This window comes from Megascapheus bottae, chromosome 1 (assembly GCF_031878675.1).
Source record: "Megascapheus bottae isolate mThoBot1 chromosome 1, mThoBot2.hap1, whole genome shotgun sequence".
Lineage (NCBI taxonomy): Eukaryota > Metazoa > Chordata > Mammalia > Rodentia > Geomyidae > Megascapheus > Megascapheus bottae.
In genome coordinates, this window is record NC_143509.1 from 75,528,248 (window position 1) to 75,545,711 (window position 17,464).

At 35.6% G+C, this 17,464-nt stretch overlaps 1 protein-coding gene across 2 annotated transcripts in view; it reads right to left on the reverse strand.

Annotated features, from left to right (window-relative positions):
• Epha6 (EPH receptor A6) overlaps positions 1 to 17,464 on the reverse strand; it is a 707,005-nt gene that overhangs the window by 18,644 nt on the left and 670,897 nt on the right. For both annotated transcript variants that reach the window (XM_090347618.1, XM_090347625.1), the window contains one exon: positions 10,414 to 10,563. In XM_090347618.1, the coding sequence (XP_090203744.1) occupies positions 10,414 to 10,563 (150 nt within the window). The remainder of the gene's footprint in view (positions 1 to 10,413; positions 10,564 to 17,464) is intronic.

The following is a 17,464-nucleotide window of genomic DNA, read 5'->3' on the forward strand; positions in this document are numbered from 1 at the left end:
TGTCTCATATGATTCTCTAGAGCATATATTAACACTGTCATTACAGCAGCCTCTGAACCACACTAGGTATAGAGAACATCTCTCCTGAAGACAAGTCATATCCTCAGCTCGTTCGCCTGACTAAAATCCCATGTTTCTATGTTTTCTCTTTATAACACCTATAGTTTATGCTTGAGATTTCTGCATTTATAATTTATAGGATATATCAGTTCATAGAGGGGCCTTAGATTTATTTGTGCAAAATTAAGCCTGTGATTCTTGAGGGTTTTCTCTCCTTTACAAAGAGAACCACCATTCTTCCCTTTTCAGGCACTACTCAGAGCCTCTGAGTTCCCCTTTACCCAAAATTCAGTTAAAGTCATGTCCTGTCTACCATTTTCCTACGTTATAAATCTGGCCACTTAAAATCCTTTTTCCATATGACATATTTCTCATTTTTATTACTGCACAGCCAACCCACTGGTCTTTCTTCCTCATTTTTTCCTCCTGCAACCATCTTCACTCCAGTGAAAAGAACCCCCTCCACTGAAGTGGGTTCATGATCAGGTTTCTCCATATCTGGAATTCTCCTTGGGTCTCCATGACCTTGGCTCTCAGCCCACTTCTCTGTGGCTTTCTGCCTTCTTCTGCATGACCTATTCTATTTGACCCTTTGCCTTGGGCATTATAGAATACTTGCTGTCTGTCATCTAGTTGAACTGAGATTCTTGAAATTCTTTTTTGTACATAGCTCCCAAGCATGATTCCTTGTCAAGCCAAACAATGAAGCTCCCATTGTTAGACATGTGACTTATGAAGGCTGTATTTTAGAAGTAGCTGGAGAAAAACTACATTAACCTTTATCTTCATAAACATTTCTTTTGTGAAAATTTATGCATTATATCTTCTTTTTGATTCTTTAATTAAGGACTGACAGAGAACAGCATATGGGTGCTTTGTCTAAAAGACTAATTGAGGGCAGTTGTTTTAGTAGATGAAAGGGTGATAATTAACTAGAGAGAATTTTGTAACCGTGTGGCTTTATGCTATTCATAGGCTGTCATCTTTTGGCAGACACTTTATATAAGGTTATATACTTATCTAACAATGTAAGAGAAAAAAATTAAAATAAACAGAAAAATACAAAAGTGACTACAATAATTTCCATCCAGAGGCAGAAGGAATTAGATTCTGTCAGAAATTATTATTGAAAACCTGGCTGGTTATTCTAAACAGACCATACTACATTCTTTATCAACATTGCAATTTTTAACAGCTCAGACTCAACATCAGGTTCAGTTGGGGCATGCTATTTGCTGCTGTGCTTTTGGTGAATCTGATGAGTTTTCCAATTGTGTTGATAGTGTCTGAATCTAAACAGGCAATGCATATATTTTGTTAAATGAAACAAACAAGGATTAGACAGTCATTATGAAAACATTGAATTATTCCTGAGCTAAAACAATGAACTAGAACTGCCTGGACTATGTATTGGGCTACATTTTTTGTTATAAGGCTGTTCAATATTTCCTAAAAATGGTGCACATTAAATTTAGTCATTTACTGTCACTTTGAAAAGCAACCGACTCAAAATTTTACAAGGGTTGCAATGAATACTAGTAAATGGAATATTATATTACTTTATTATTTTCTAAGATTTTCCTTCTAAGTATTGTGGCTATTTGGAAAACATAAGACTTCAGGTTGAATGAGGAGGGCAAGACAAAGAATCCTAGTATACATTTTCTTTTTTTTTGAAAATATAAATTAGGATATTTAGATTCATAATACTTTAACATTGAAAATGTATGTTCTTGGTGTGCATGTAAAGGCCAGAGATATGAGTTCTGAGGTTTTTATAAATTTAACACAAGATTGGGCTTCCTGTGAAGGGATTACTTCCCTCAAAGCTCCAGGACTTTGGATCAAACTCTGCAGGGAGAATTAATACAGATAGGGTGAACTATTTTTTTTTTTTGATTCTGGTCCTTGAACTCAGGACCTGGGCACTGTTCCTGAGCTTTTGTGCTCAAGGCTAGTGCTCTGCCACTTTGAACTACAGCATAATTTCCAACTTTTTGTTAGTTAATTGGAAATTAAAGTCTCATTGACTTTTCTGCCTGGATGGACTTTGAACCAGAAGCCTCAGATCTGAGCTTCCTGATTAGGATTGTAGCATGAGTCACTGATGCTTGGCTTAACAAAGTATACCTTTAAAAACATAAAGACAAATAACAAATGTATGTCCTTGGAAATTTTTTTTCCTTGTAAAAAGAGTCCAATATTCTTGGAATTCAAAATCATTTTTCTAAGCATTTTCTGGGTGAAAGCAAACAATATAAAAACATTTTTTAGTGGTACATTATTTTTGAGAGAATGATAGTTGTATATCACCTGGTTCACTGAAATTATCTACAAGTTGTAGAAAAACTGGTATATGAATGTGTGTGAAAAGGAAATTTAAAAAATCACCCTCAGTAAATGCTTCATAGTATAAATAAAAATTTTAGTGTAATGAAAATCTTAAGTGCTAAATGTAGTTAATTTCTTTTTCTTTTTCTTTTTTTTTTTTTTTTTCCGCGTGGGTCATGGGGCTTGAACTCTGGGCTGGGCACTGTCCCTGAGCTCTTCAGCTGAAGTCTACCGTCCTACCCCTGGGCCTGGGTGCTGTCCTTGAGTTCTTCAGCTCAAGGCTACTGCCCTATCCTTGAACCAAGCCCCACTTCTCATTTTCTAGAGGTTAATTGGAGATAAGAGTCCCAGGTCCTTTTGTGCCTGGGCTGGCTTTGAACCATGCTCCTCAGATCTCAGCCTCCTAAGTAGCTAGGATTACAGGCGTGAGCCACTATGCCCCGCTTAAATGTACTTAATATTTTGAAGGTATAGTCATTTTTTTAAATGAAAAACTCATGAATAAGTATACATTTCTCAGTTTTGTGGTCAGTTAGAGTTTTCCTTTGAAAACTGTGTTGTGGTAGTAGCCTCTACTGCTGATTACTGGTTCCTTCTACTTAGAATTTTACCCTGTGAATTACTTATGATGGTGACTGTCTAAGCATTTCTTATTAATCTGACTCTGTAGCAGACATATATCATGCTTGTGTAATTTGTATTAGTTAATGAAAATGCCGATGATATTGCCTATGAACCAATAGTAGGAATTACTGAACTTCTGAGAAGAGGAAGGCCATTTTAAAAAATTGCTTCAGTAGGATACGTATTCAAATAAAGGGAAATATTCCTTCCATATTATGGGAGGCAGAAATAATAGGAATAGGTTTTTAGCAATTTACTGTATCTTACACAGATCATTACACAACAGCCGTTAGATAATAAAGTCAAGTTTGGAGAACCTAATCAGACACCAAAATTGAAAATGACTGGACTCTCTGACTCATAAAATCACACTGAATTTCTCGGTAAGTAGGTTCTGCACACCCACCATTTTTGTCTGAAGAACTGATCCATAATTCACAATGTTGTATGATTATGAGAGTAAACAAAAATACAGGAAAAGGTTTTTTCTCCTTATTTCTTGAAAATAAAGAAATTAGTTCTGATAAGAAAAAATTATGACTATGACATCTCTAACAAATCAAACTTTAACAACAATCCCTTTTTTTTATTTTCAAGAGTTCCTCAGAAAGCAACCTAAAGAAAAGCCATTATTATACAAAAGCTTTGAAAAAGAAGAACACATGGAGATAGTATTGTATTTTCTAGTAAACCTCAAATGGGATAATCTCTGATACTTTTCTTTCTTTCTTTATTCTTTTTTTTGAAACCAAAGTAGCTTAGTGTCATATGCCTAAATGAAATCATACCCAGAAGGCCTGTGAGCTTCAAACTGTTTCAAGGCAAAATTTTTCATAGCAGGGAAACAAAACAAAACCCAAGACTCCAGTCTAGCAAGCTTTCAGATCATTAGCCAGACTAAGTTACCTCTCATTTAAGTGGTGCTAGGATTTTCCCTATGTACCAGCTCTGTAGGGATTTGGTTATTTAATGCTGCCTGCTGCTCATATTTGCATCTAGTTTCTTCTGCTAAGCACATTAGGAGTCAGGCAAGAACTACAATACCCTTGCTGATGTATTCAGAGCTCTGGCACTCTATTACTGTCCCAAATATTTTGACCTTGGGTGAAAATAAAATAAAAAGCACTCTGAATTACATCCTAAAAAAGAAAAAGAAAGAGAAGAAGAGAAAGTGAATGAAACAATATACTAGAAAGCAGCAAGTTGTGTAGCTTTCAATATGCCTGTTTTTCTGGTAAAGAATTAAATATGTTGATCTATATAGTGTGATTAAGTATTTTTAAGAAATAAAATAACAAGATAGCACATTTTACAATTTTTCTAAAGTCAAGATGCACAGTAGTTTAGAAATGGCCTATAAATCTGAACATTTGCTACTAAATCAACATTTTTTGCTGAAGGGAATAATGAAAATATTTCTCTTGTGATGAAGTGGTACACGTTAGTGTTGTGACTGAATCCCTCTGGAAGAACAATTGTGTCCCTTTGGGAAATTCCTCCCTCATTGCAAGAGATTATGGGGAAGTAGCCAATCAGAATGCTCCACTCCCCTTGGAATGAAGAGACTAGAATGAATATCTATCTGGGCTAATCTTAATAGCTGCTTTCTTGCCGTAGTTTTTTGATCAGAATTGAGAAGGGGCTTAACAGATCAGACAGAGTGAATCTTCTTTGAGATGAACATATTAATTTTTAGATGGAACTCATTTTTCTGCGATTGCTAAATTGGAATACTGAGTCCCAGAATATGAAGAAATTAGCAATAGGGGAGGGTTGGTAAAGTAACCCAGGGAGGTACTAAAATTATCGCGTAAACTCTCTCTCTCTCTCTTTTTTTTTTTTTTTGGTCAGTCATGAGGCTTGAACTCTGGACCTGGGCTCTGTTTATGAGCTTGTCAGATCAGGGCTACTGCTCTATTACCTGAGCCACAGTGCCATTTCTGGTTTTATGTTGATTAATTGGAGCTAAGAGTCTCACAGACTTTTGTGCCTGAACTTGTTTTGAACCCTGATCTTCAGATCTCAGCTTCCTAATTAGCTAGGATTACAGTTGTTAGCCACCTGTGCCTAGCTAAACTACGATTTTTGGTATTCTAATCAAAATGTTTTGCTTAAATTATGTCAAGTGCAATCCTTGTTAGTTGTAATAAAAAACCTCTTTTGCTTCTATTTCTTTTAGCTCATTTTGATAAACATCATTTTATATGGCCATGTGCACTTAGTTATTGAGCCTTTGTGGTCCTCTGCTAAGAATATATTCCTTTGGTGTCATTGTGCGAATGTTTATAGTACTGTTTAATTTATTGTGTCTAAGTGCAATTTTTTGTCTCTTAACATCTATTGTGTTTACTTGTTAATTTATAGGCACATTCACATTCCACATTACCTATTTTTTTTTGAGTCTGGCTTACTTCTCTTAGTGTAAATTTTTTCCCAATCTTTCCATTTCTTTATGAGTGGGACAATGACACTTCTTCTGATGGAAGCATAGGTTGCATTGTGTATATGGTCAATTTTATATCTTAGCTATGGTAAACAATGCTGCAGTGAACATGGTTGTGCTGGTGGCCTTAATGTGGCATAGAAAAACTCTATGTTTATTCTTTTGAGGAATCCTCCATACTGCTTTCCAGAATGGTTGGGCAAGTTGACATTACCACCAACAGTGTAGTATCATTTACTTTCAGCAAAATCCCTGCCAGCACCTGTTATTGTTGTTTTTTTTTATAATGGCCATTCTAACTGGGGTGAAGTGGAATCTCAATATGGTTTTGATTTGCATTTCTTTTATGGTCAGAGATCTTGAAGACCTTTTCATGTGTCTATTGGCTATTCCTATTTTCTTCTTCAGAGAAATCTGTCTTTAAATCTTTAACTCATTTATTGATGGGATTGTTGTTTCTTTCAGGGTTTATTCTTTTGTGGGGTTTAATTTGTTTGAGTTCCAAGCATATTTTAGATGTGAGGTCCTTGTTTAATGCATAGCTAGTAAAGATTTTCTCCCTTTCTGTGGGCTTTCTATTTATGTTCTTCTGCTTGGTGCAATCCCATTTATGCAGTCTTTCTCTGTTTTGTTGTGATTCTGGATCTTTAAAGACATTTGAGCCTGTTCTTAGGAGGCCTAGTGCTCCCTTATCTCTTCATGTTATATTTCATGGTATCTGGATTTACATTGAGGTCTTTAATCTATTTGGAATTGATTCTGGTGCAGGGTGATATATAGGATCTAGCATCTGTTTTCTGTATGTGTATAGCCAATTCTGCCAGAACCATTTGTTGACGAGATTGTCTTTTTTTCTACATCGTGTTTTTGGCTCCTTTATGAAATATTAGGTGACTATAGTTTTGTGGATTCATTTCTGCATCTTCTATTGTAGAGGTTTTGTGGTATTTTACTTTTTTGTGTGTCCCCCCACCCTGTCGCTGTTTTTGATTTCTGTCCTTTTTGTTTTGTATCTAAGTTTACCTGTTAGGGGAACGGTAAGTGATACTTGCTAGATAATTCATTGAAAATGAACTATACAACTTGTGGGTAAGGGGGTCAAGAGGGAAAAAACTGGGGGAAAATGAGGGAAGAGGTGACAGTGTTCAAAATGAGATGTGCCCATTGCCTGATTTATGTAACTGCTATCCCTCTGCATAACACCTTTACAATAAACAAAAATTAAACTTCTGAAACAGTGTTTGTGTGTTGTAATGAATTTGTCCCTTTGAAAAAATATCTTCTGTCTTCACAAGTTAGTTTATATTGAAAAAGTAAAAGAAATCACAATATCTACCCTGGATAAAAGTTATTCTAGTTGGACAGGAAGGTAAGACCAATGTCAGAACTTGAGTGCAATAACCAGAACTTAAAGAGGGTTATTTGAATGAGGAATCTGTTTTTTTCTTTCCAGTTGAACATATTTATCTAGTGTAGTATGAAAAGTCCATACTTGTATATGTAGTAAATATCAAGCAACACACTTAACATTTTCATCTCCATAACTTTCTAATATCTTTTCAAATTGGATATATTCAAAGTTCTCTCTTACAGTTCTGATAAAATGTGTAATAATTTCTTATAGCCTATAGTTCTACTATGCTGCTTAGCACCCTGCAGTTTATCCTACTTACCTGTGTTTTGGTACTTGTTATCTGCTCTTTCCCTAGGCACCATCATCTTGCCTTCCCTGTATAATGGTAACTATTATTCTATTGTTTACATCTATGAAATCTATAAGTTTTTAGTTTTTACCTGAGAGTGAGAACAATCAGTAATTGTCTTTCTGTATCTAGCTTATTTTGCTTATTCTTAACAGAGAAGACTGAGTTTCCTAATTCCCCATCTCCACTTTACATGCACACTTAGTCTGGTGATTGGCACATGTTTAATAAATAGTTGCTGAATAACTAAGCAGATGGCATCTGTTGTTATTTTTAAGGTATTTTATGGTCTAGTTCTGTGGCCTCTGCTTTTTTCTCATTTTCTTTCCCTAATGTACAATACCACTGACCTTTGGAAAATTCATTATATTATTCACAAAAGCAGATTCTGCAAACACAGAATTGTTCATTGTAATAAAATATACCACCATTTACAGAACGGAAAAACTATTGCATGAACACTATCTGAATTACCTAACTCCCTTAAAAAATCATAAACCACAGTAACACCCATTTGATCATTGCTCCACAGCTTTGCTAAGCTCCTCAATTTGTGGTAACGATGTATAAAATATACAGAGAACACAACTGAACTTGTATTGTGTATTGTATTACTTTTCTTATTTAAAATGCTTCTTGGTTGGAAAAGATCCAACATAAGGGGCTGGGAGTTTGGCCTAGTGGTAGAGTGCTTGCCTAGCATGCATGAAGACCCAGGTTCAATTCCTTGCTACCACATACATAGAAAAAAGCCGGAAATGGTGCTGAGGCTCAAGTGGTAGAGGAGCTCTAGCCTTAAGAAAGTCCAAGGACAGTGCTCAGGCCCTGAGCTCAAGCTGAGGACTGGCAAAAAAAAAATCCAACATAATACTATGCCTTCACCAAATAACTGAGTGATACTGGACAAACATGAAATAGTATTTGGAGAGAGCATCTGGAAATACTTTGAGCAAGCTATTTTTGCTTCCAAATTCCGACATATAGGGTATATACTAAAAGTATGCTGACCTTTAATGTGTTTAGCTAAAAGAATTCCAACTCTCATTACTACTGTAGTGTTAAAGGTATCATGAGATACACAAATAATTTTAGTTCTTTCTACTTTCTTCTAGTCAAATATTAACTTAGGGGACTTAAAAGTTAATTTTCCAGTGAGACTCCATGGCTTTCATTCCCATTTGAATTCTTGTTTGAATATTCTTTGGCCACAGCACCAAAAGCATGCAACCAAGTCTGGGTGATGGAAGAGCTTGGCCTTGTGCTGTGAGCATTGGCGATCCTGAATGAACGAGGATGGTTTAATGTCAGGAGTATGTTCCTGGCTGCAACATCTTCTCCTACTGCAGATAGAATCTCTGTGTCCAAATGAAGTTCACTAAATAGTCATCATGGGCAGAGATCATTAAGCCTTGTGGCCAGAATGTCTTGGTAAATGGCAATACAAGTTCCAGGCAGGGAGAACCTGGCGACAAGGTTGAGACTTATGTAGACAAAGAAAATCAATTTACATGGTGGTCTGTTTTGAAAATTGCACATTTGAGCCCTTTTCTACCGAAGCTCCATCCTAAAAAAAATCTGTCCCATCGTCTGGCATCTTCACTTCTCCCTATTCTGCTCTGTGGAAGCCCTGTCTGATTCTCAGCTCCTGGACCAAGACTAGAAAGGTCCTGAACTTTAGAAGGGAAATAATCTGAGACATTTATTTGTGGAGAAAAGTGTGATAATTTTCTTTGGAGCTTATAAAATTATATCCTGGTGTGAGTAAAAAGACATATTAAACATTTCATAATCCAGTCTCTCACTTCATCATTTTTCTCAGCCATGAACTGAGGCACCCTGAAAAGTAAAATGACTTTCATGATTGAATTAGAATCCAAAAAATACTGACCATCCATGGTTGCTAAAATGAAGACTAACGTATGCCCCAGGAGATAAGAAAAATCTAGGGGGCAGGAAAATCAGGTTGCTGCTCATTTTACTCCTTGTCTTTCCTTTTTATAAGTTTATGAATGTTCAATAAAAATGACTAATTATGACTTTTATTCTTCTAAATGAAAGATTTTATGAATATGTTTTATAATATATATAAGTAAATGATATCCTCACCACTTACCTTTCTCTCCGAAATGTCTCCTATGATATCTTCTACCTAATTATATTGTTTAACGTTTTTAGTTACCACATGAAAATGTTAAGCTTTATTATGCAAATACATGGTCAGTCTTACTGGGGTGCTAAATGGACTAAACAAATAACTATGACAGGCGCAATCACTCCCTGTGGGCTAAGATTTATTGTAGAAGTCTATTGGAATTATAATATAGAAGTAGGAACAATACATTAATATGTGATATTAGACCACTCATATCAATTCTCTGTTTTTGTTTCATGATTACTAAACCAAGTTATTTATTTTTACATAAACTGAATTTTATGAGACTGTATTTATCAAATTTGTTATTATAAAAAAATCCAATCATGTCTTGGCCTGGAAAGAGAAATGGGTAAACTTACTGTGTGATTAAGCCCCAAAGAAACTTGAACAGTTTGATTTTGGGCTGGAGTAACAAAAGGTTACTGTAGGTTTGTGGCTAACAAGGAACTACATTGTACTCTATGTGTATTGCTTAAACACCTATATCTTCTAATTACTGGTTTCTTTACTGTGGATAGGATGTAAAGATTAAAGATATAAATTACCCTGTTTTTAGTCTTTCAACAAAATAAAACAAAAACAAATTGTATAAAGTATGAACTCAATTATGAAACTCAAGAAGATCAAGTTAGATAACATAGATTCACAATGTGCGGCCTGATGGCCTGAGCTTTTTAGCTTAAGACTAGCCCTTTATCACTTTGAATCACATGACCACTTCTGCATTTACTCTTTTTCCTTTTAAGTGGTATCTATCCTAAACTTATTTGGGTTTGGTTTATAATGATTCATTCCATTGCCATGTGGAAGAAATGAGAAAGTGTCATTATACCGGTTTTACTTGTTGGTCAAGTTTATTACATAGCCATAGTATTATTGCATTTGATCAACAAAATCTCAAGGTAAGATGGGTCAGATGGCCCCAAGACATAAAAATCAGTTCCTGGTGAGAGATTCCTAAGGTTCTGAAATCCAGCTGTTGTATTCTGAGACACTCCCAGAAGATGGAGACTAATCTGTGCGAGGTGCAAAGGCTCATTCCCTTCCTCCCAACAAATGTGCTTGCAGCCACCAAAAGACAATCCCTATGTACTCACATCTTGGTTAGACATTTCCCAGTAAGGCCTTTCTCCATAGGACATCACCTCCCACATGACAATGCCATAGCTCCACGCATCACTTGCAGAGGAGAATTTTCTGTAGGCAATAGCTTCTGGGGCTGTCCATCTTATAGGGATTTTCCCGCCCTGAAAAAAAAATTGAAGATTCCTCAGTTGACTCAGAAGTATATTAAGAAACAAAATGATATCCGAATTACATATCGGTTAGGTCTAAATATTTCATCATGCTGCTGGCATTTTAAAGTAAAAAGGAAGTTGGAATTAGGTTAAAATGTCAGGCATATTTTTTCTAAAATAGTTCCTAGATTTAGTGAGGGAAAAGCATTATTTCAGAAGTATTTTATTTCACTCATTTGAGAAATTTATTTTTACTGTAATTGAACTCCATATAGTTAACTCCACTATCATTCTGTTTGAAGAAGTTCTAGATTATAGGACATTAAAACTAAATATCATTCAACAGTCATTAAAGACTGTATTGCCTATATAAATAATAATGAGACTAAAGCTCTCATTTTTTGAAGACAAGTGGATTAGTGCAGAACTGAGACATTCTGTACCAACTCAGTGTTTATCAGAATTTTATGTCCATCCTCTTCTTTTCTTTTCATCCACTGCCATTACATTTAAATAGAAGAAATACTAATTTTTTAAGTTTATAATCTTTTGAAAAGCAATGGGATTAAGCTACCATACATCTTTCTTCAGTATTCACATTGGCATTTGAATCTGTTAAAGAGATGGCATTGCATGAATTTAATCTATACTGGTTAAGTACTAAAATCTACCACTGTGTTATATGTAACTTTTGTTGATATTTATTAGATTTTATCTGCTGAGACACTCTATAAGTACTTTTTTTTACTTTAATAGCAAGAATAAAACAATTCGTTTGTTTGACAATCTTTAAAAACCTTTGCAGCGCCTAAGTACACAGCTGACTAGCAACTTTTCTGCCACTAGATGGAGGTAGAGAACAAGCAGTCGTTCCCAGACTCAAATCAGTGATGGCTTCAGATCACAGCAAAATTATTTCCAACAATTAGAATCTACCAGAGTAAGATTATTTCCCCTTTATCAGCATTTTGATGATGGTGCATCAGATCACTCACTGTGTACAAGACTTTGGTGTTTAGGAAAATAAGGGTGGAAAACAGTAAAGGATTATTCTTTTCCTTGAGGAATTTAGATTACACAAACACCTTTTCTCTTTTTTTTTAAGAAAAATAAAGTAAATTAATTTTATTTATTTTTTTATATTTTTTATTGTAATTAATAAAAGGGTTACATGATATTTGCCAGATAGAAGGTGCATTAATTCACATACATTGATACCCTTTCCCATGTCTTGGTACCCATTACCCTCCCCCCCATCTTGGTTTTCCCCTCTTCCCTATCAAATTTCAAATAACCAAATACAAATAAATTCAATATATCAGATAACAGAGTGAGATACTGTAACAATATGAGATACCCAAGGGACAGCAAAAGAGATGAGAGATAACATAGTACATTAAGGACAACAATCACTCATTATATGGCTTTTCACAAACACCTTTTCTTAAAGGTGAAGCCATTAATTGAGTAATCTAATCACTACTTATTTAGTAACCTAAATATATACTTGAGGAGAAGAAAGGGATTCATTTTTAGAGGAACCCCTTGGGTTTCCAAGCAAATGAGAGCATTAATGGAGCCCTCCTTTCAAAGACTGCTAGCATGGAAAATTGAGAAGAAACCTTGGGGAAAACACCTTGAATTTAATCTGATTTTACAGGTAAGCAATCTGAGCCCTACCTTTGGAGATTGAGGGCCTAGACATTTTTACCATGTTATTAGGCGCCTAATGTCTACCAGAACTATCATGATGATATTCAGTGGCATTAATAGAAAGATGTACATTAGCATAGGTGAAAGGTTGAGTATAACAAACTTTAACATTTCAAAACATCTATTTGTAATCATATGTCAGAGCAGCACACTGGACAAAAAAAGCATAAGGCCTGAGATTTTTATGCTTCAGGACAAAGGTTAAAAGTAGAACCTATTTAAGACCAGAAAATGTACTCATTACTTGACTTATGTAACTGTAACCCTTCTGTACATCACCTTGATACTAAAATGAAATAAAAGAAACCAGAAAATTCCCAGCTACAAAGGTGATAAAAGCAGTTTAAGAAGGTGTTAACAGGGAAGCAAGGGAAAAGATTCACTTGTTAAAGTTGTTATTATCTTAATTAGGTGCACAAAGGGGTTTCTATTCAACATGTCAGTTTTATGAGTATAATCGATCTTGATCAATGTAATGCATTTCATCATTCTCCATCTCTACCAACCCCACCCATCCCTTCAATTTAACTGGCTCCATTTATACAATGAATATTACAACAGCATTCACCTACAGTTCCTCTCTTCATTTGCCTGCACCCTCCTCTTGACCTAATCCTCCCAGAAATCTCTAGTTCCATTCCTTCTGGCATCCAGTTTTATTAGATTTCATTCATTCATTAACCTAAAGTAAGGTCATCACACTGAAAATCTGAGTTTCATATAACAATAATTTCCTAAATAAATACATGTACCATAAGAGGGATTTGTTTTGCACAAGTGGATCCCAAACACTGAGTGAGATGAATACTAAAAACCACCTGTATTCTATTCTTATTTAAATGATTTAAATGGGCATCTGATATGTTTTATTTACTCAATCTAGCAAGTCCTAATACAATTTGTTAAATACACTCATTAATGGGAACATTGTAAATGTTCCATTGGTACACAAAAGGGTGTGATTTGGCCTTTACAGAGAAAAGGACACTTTGACATGCTATTCTTGAATGATTAAAACAGAATCTTTTGTTTCATTGCCTCTTTGCACTAGAGAGCCAGTTTTGTGGTTCTGTACTCAGGTTTGATTCAAACCCAAAGTCCACATATCCAAAAAATAAGACCAGATGTGGAGAATAATAATCCTACCTGCTGTTTCTGACTTTGGAAAGTCAGTGCTAATTTGCCTGTCTGAAAGGTGATTGCTCTGCCTGGCTCTTCCTTTACTAAATCTTTGTGTGTTCTCTAAGGTCAACAAAGCAGAGTAATTACTTTATGCTCATTCACCCATTTACTAGCACATAATATCTTGCATCTCACATAAAGAGTCACATAGGGCCTACATTTCAAATAACTTTATATCACATATAAATGAGAATTTGGGGCAGGGAGTTTGGCCTAGTGGTTGAGTGCTTGCCTAGCATGCATGAAGACCCGGGTTCGATTCCTCGGTACCACATACGTAGAAAAAAGCCAGAAGTGGTGCTGAGGCTCAAGTGGTAGAGCTCTAGCCTTGAGAAAGTCCAAGGACAGTGCTCAGGCCCTGAGCTCAAGCCCAGGACTGGCAAAAAAATAAATAAATAAATGAGAATTTGTCACTCTCCTCCATATTTTTTTCTCTCTGAGGGGGATGATATTATGCAATGTTTGGCAAATAGCATGGCTACCCCCTATGAATACAGTCACTTCAATCATCCCAAGTTCATTTGCTGAAGTCCTAGTATTCAGTGTGACTGTTTTTAAAGAGGAATTTGAGAAGAGAAGAATGCAACTTTTGTATTCTATGAGGTTTCATTATTCCTGGAATGAGAATAAAATGTTCTCACTTGAAGAGACTGAAAACTAATGATAAAATTAGTTCAGATGAAATTAATTAATTAGTTAATTCGGCAGAGAAATTTAGTTTTAAATCCTAGATCCTTTGGAGTAAGTAAAACCACTTTCCACAATGTTCAAGCTGAAGTGAGATCTTTTCAAACAAGGATTTTAAGAGCTAGAAGTATAGCCAGATATGTTATCACATGTCAGCACTTGGAAAAAAGAGGTAGTAGAATAAAGACTTTGAGATTAGTTTGGGCAATCTAGAACGTTCAAAGTCAGTTGGAGCTATATAGTGAAAAGTCATCTCAGGCTACAGATGGAACTTAATGGTTCAGCACTTGTGCAAAGACCCTTGGTTTGATAACTAGGATTGGGCAAAAATAAAAAAGAAAGATTCAGGGACACCGATTAAACTCTGCTAATGCAGAGGAACTAACCTAGTTTCAGTAATTTAGATTGTATCTTGTCCAGTTTGAGAAAAATCTGTATATTTTTGATCCACTGCATTTGGTTGGCCCTATGCCTATACTTCTGCCGTTGTCCTATAAAAGCCCTTTGAAGATAGAAGACATATATTATTCATTTTTATATTTCATAGGTAAAATTCTATCATCAAAGAATCTCATCTGTATTTAAATTCTAGAAGGCCCGAATTCTTGACCTATCTGATTATGATTGTCTATACTTCTTCCCTTTTGTTTCCTGAGTACCTTTCTTCTCTTTGTGAGATCCTGGAACACTACAATAGATAATAAAGATACTCTTTCATACTCTTAAATACTACCATATACACATGGTCATATAAACATAATCTGTACCATTGTAATGAGTTTCACAGGTGCCAGATTAACATACTCATACCTCAAGGAAAGGGTCATTTTTTGATGTAGCACTTAAAGACATGACACTGGTCCTTTTCTTACTATAATATAATAATTTATATATGGGAAACTATGGTAATTCATTAGTAGATGTGTTGTCCTTTTATGAAAGGACCCCCTTCTCTTCCTTGGACATGCATGTGTACATGCAAACTCTTCTTCTTGCATTTATGCCATAGTCTATCAAAGGCTGCAAGAAGATAGCAGAATCTCTCAAAGTTGGAATCCCCAGTCTCTAGAATTGTAACACATAAATATCCGTTCTTTATGAATTATCCAGTCTCGGGCACTGCTCCTCAGAAACACAAAATAGACTATGATAACAACTAAGTTTTATTCAATAAGCACGGTAATATTCTATATGGTGTATGGCTTTATACATCAAATATATAAAATTAGCCTTGAAACTTTCTGTTGTGTGTGTGCATTGGTCCTGGGACACGGGTGCTGTCCTTGAGGCTTTTTCTTATCAAGGCTACCACATCTGTCACAGCTCTATATCTAACCTTTTGCTGGTTAATTGAAGATAAGTAGCTCATGGACTTTCCTGCCCAAGCTGGCCATGAACTTGAACCTCAGATCTCAGCCTCCTGGAATAGCTAAGATTACAGGTATGAGCAATTATGACCATCTTTAGCCTTCAAATTTTATGCCTGAGGAAGACATCACAACATGAGGGAATCAAAAACATCGGAAGAAGGCCTCTTCAATAAATGGTGTTGGCACAATTGGATATACACATGCAAAAAATGGACACTAGATCCTTATGTCTCACCCTGCAGTAGAATCAATTCTGAATGGATCAAATATAAGTGCTAATATCATGAAAATATTACAGAAAGAGATGGAGGAAATGGTAGAGCTCCTTAGCACAGGTCAAAATTTCCTAAGATCTAGAATCATAACAAATCAAGGAAAGGCTGCATAAGGGGATTGCAACAATCTGAAGACTTTCTGCATGGCAAAGGACATAGCTAGCAAGATAAACAGAAAGCCCACAGAAAGGGAGAAGATTTTCATTAGCTACACATCAGACAAGGCCTCATATTTAATATATGTAGAAATACAAAAATTAATCCTCACCCAAGAAACAAATCCTTGAAGAAACAACAGAATTAATAAGTGGGCTAAAGACTTACTGTAGACTAAATAAGAATAGCCATAGACACATGAAGAGATCATCAAAATCCACAGCCATAAAAGAAATGCAAATCAAAACCACATTGAGGGCCAGGAGGTTGGCCTAATGATAGAGTGCTTGCCTAGCATGCACGAAGACCTGGGTTTGATTTCTCGATACTACACACATAGAAAAAGTCAGATGTGGTGCTGTGGCTCAAGTGGTAGAGCTCTAGCTTTGAGAAAGCCCAAGGACAGTGCTCAGGCCCTGAGCTCAAGCCCAGGACTGAAAAAACAAAAACAAAACCCAAAAAACAACCAAACAACAACAACAAAAATCCCAAACCGCACTGAGATTCCACTTCAACCCAGTTAGAATAGCCATTATCAATAAAACTAACAATAATAGATGCTAGAGAGGATGTGGCCAAAAGGGAATGCTACTACAGTGTTGGTGGGAATGTAAACTTGTTCAACTTCTCTGGAAAGCAATATGGAGGTTAATCAAAAGGCTAAACACATAGATTTTCTATGATCCAGCAATTCCACATTTATCCAGTTTACCACAAATCAAGTCACACCAAAGCTACCAGTAAACTATGTTCATTCAATGCAGCATTGTATACCATAGATGAGATATGGAATCAACCCACATACCAATCAGTGTGTGAATGGATTATGAAAATGTGGGATATATACACAATTGAAGTCTACACTTCTATCAGAAGAAATGACATTACCTCATTCATAAGCGGATGGAAAGACTCGGGAAAAATTAAAGAAGAGAATAAGCCAGACTCAAAGAAACATAGGCTGCATGGTTTCCCTCATTTGTAATAATTAAAAAATGCTTATAAATGTATCCAATAGGTAGTAAAAGACAAATAATTACTCTTGGACATGATTAATTAAACAGTAGTCTAAACATTCACACATGAAACCAAAAGAGGATATCCTTAGGAGAGGATCACAAGAGCTCAGTAGATGCATATAACCAGATAAAATGATCCTTGTTGAAATGAACCCCAAGAAGTGGAAATTAAAAGGTTTTATTTATTGTACTATTTGTGCTTCTTTTTTGTTTTGGTTTATCCTCTTTTGTTTCTGTATTTCATTTCTGTACTCTTTCTCTTGTATATAAGTCTATCTGATTTGGGAAGGGGAAAGGGAAGCACAGAAACAATGGGACAAAAGAGTGAACCAATTCAGCAGTGATACTAGACATTATGTTGGAAATAACCTATACAATTGGAGGGAAAGAGAGACAGAGGGGAAAAACTGGGAGAGAATGAGGGAGGATGGGACACTGTTCAAAAGAAAATGTACTCACTACCTTATTTATGTGACTTTAAACCCTTTGTACATCAACTTTACAATAA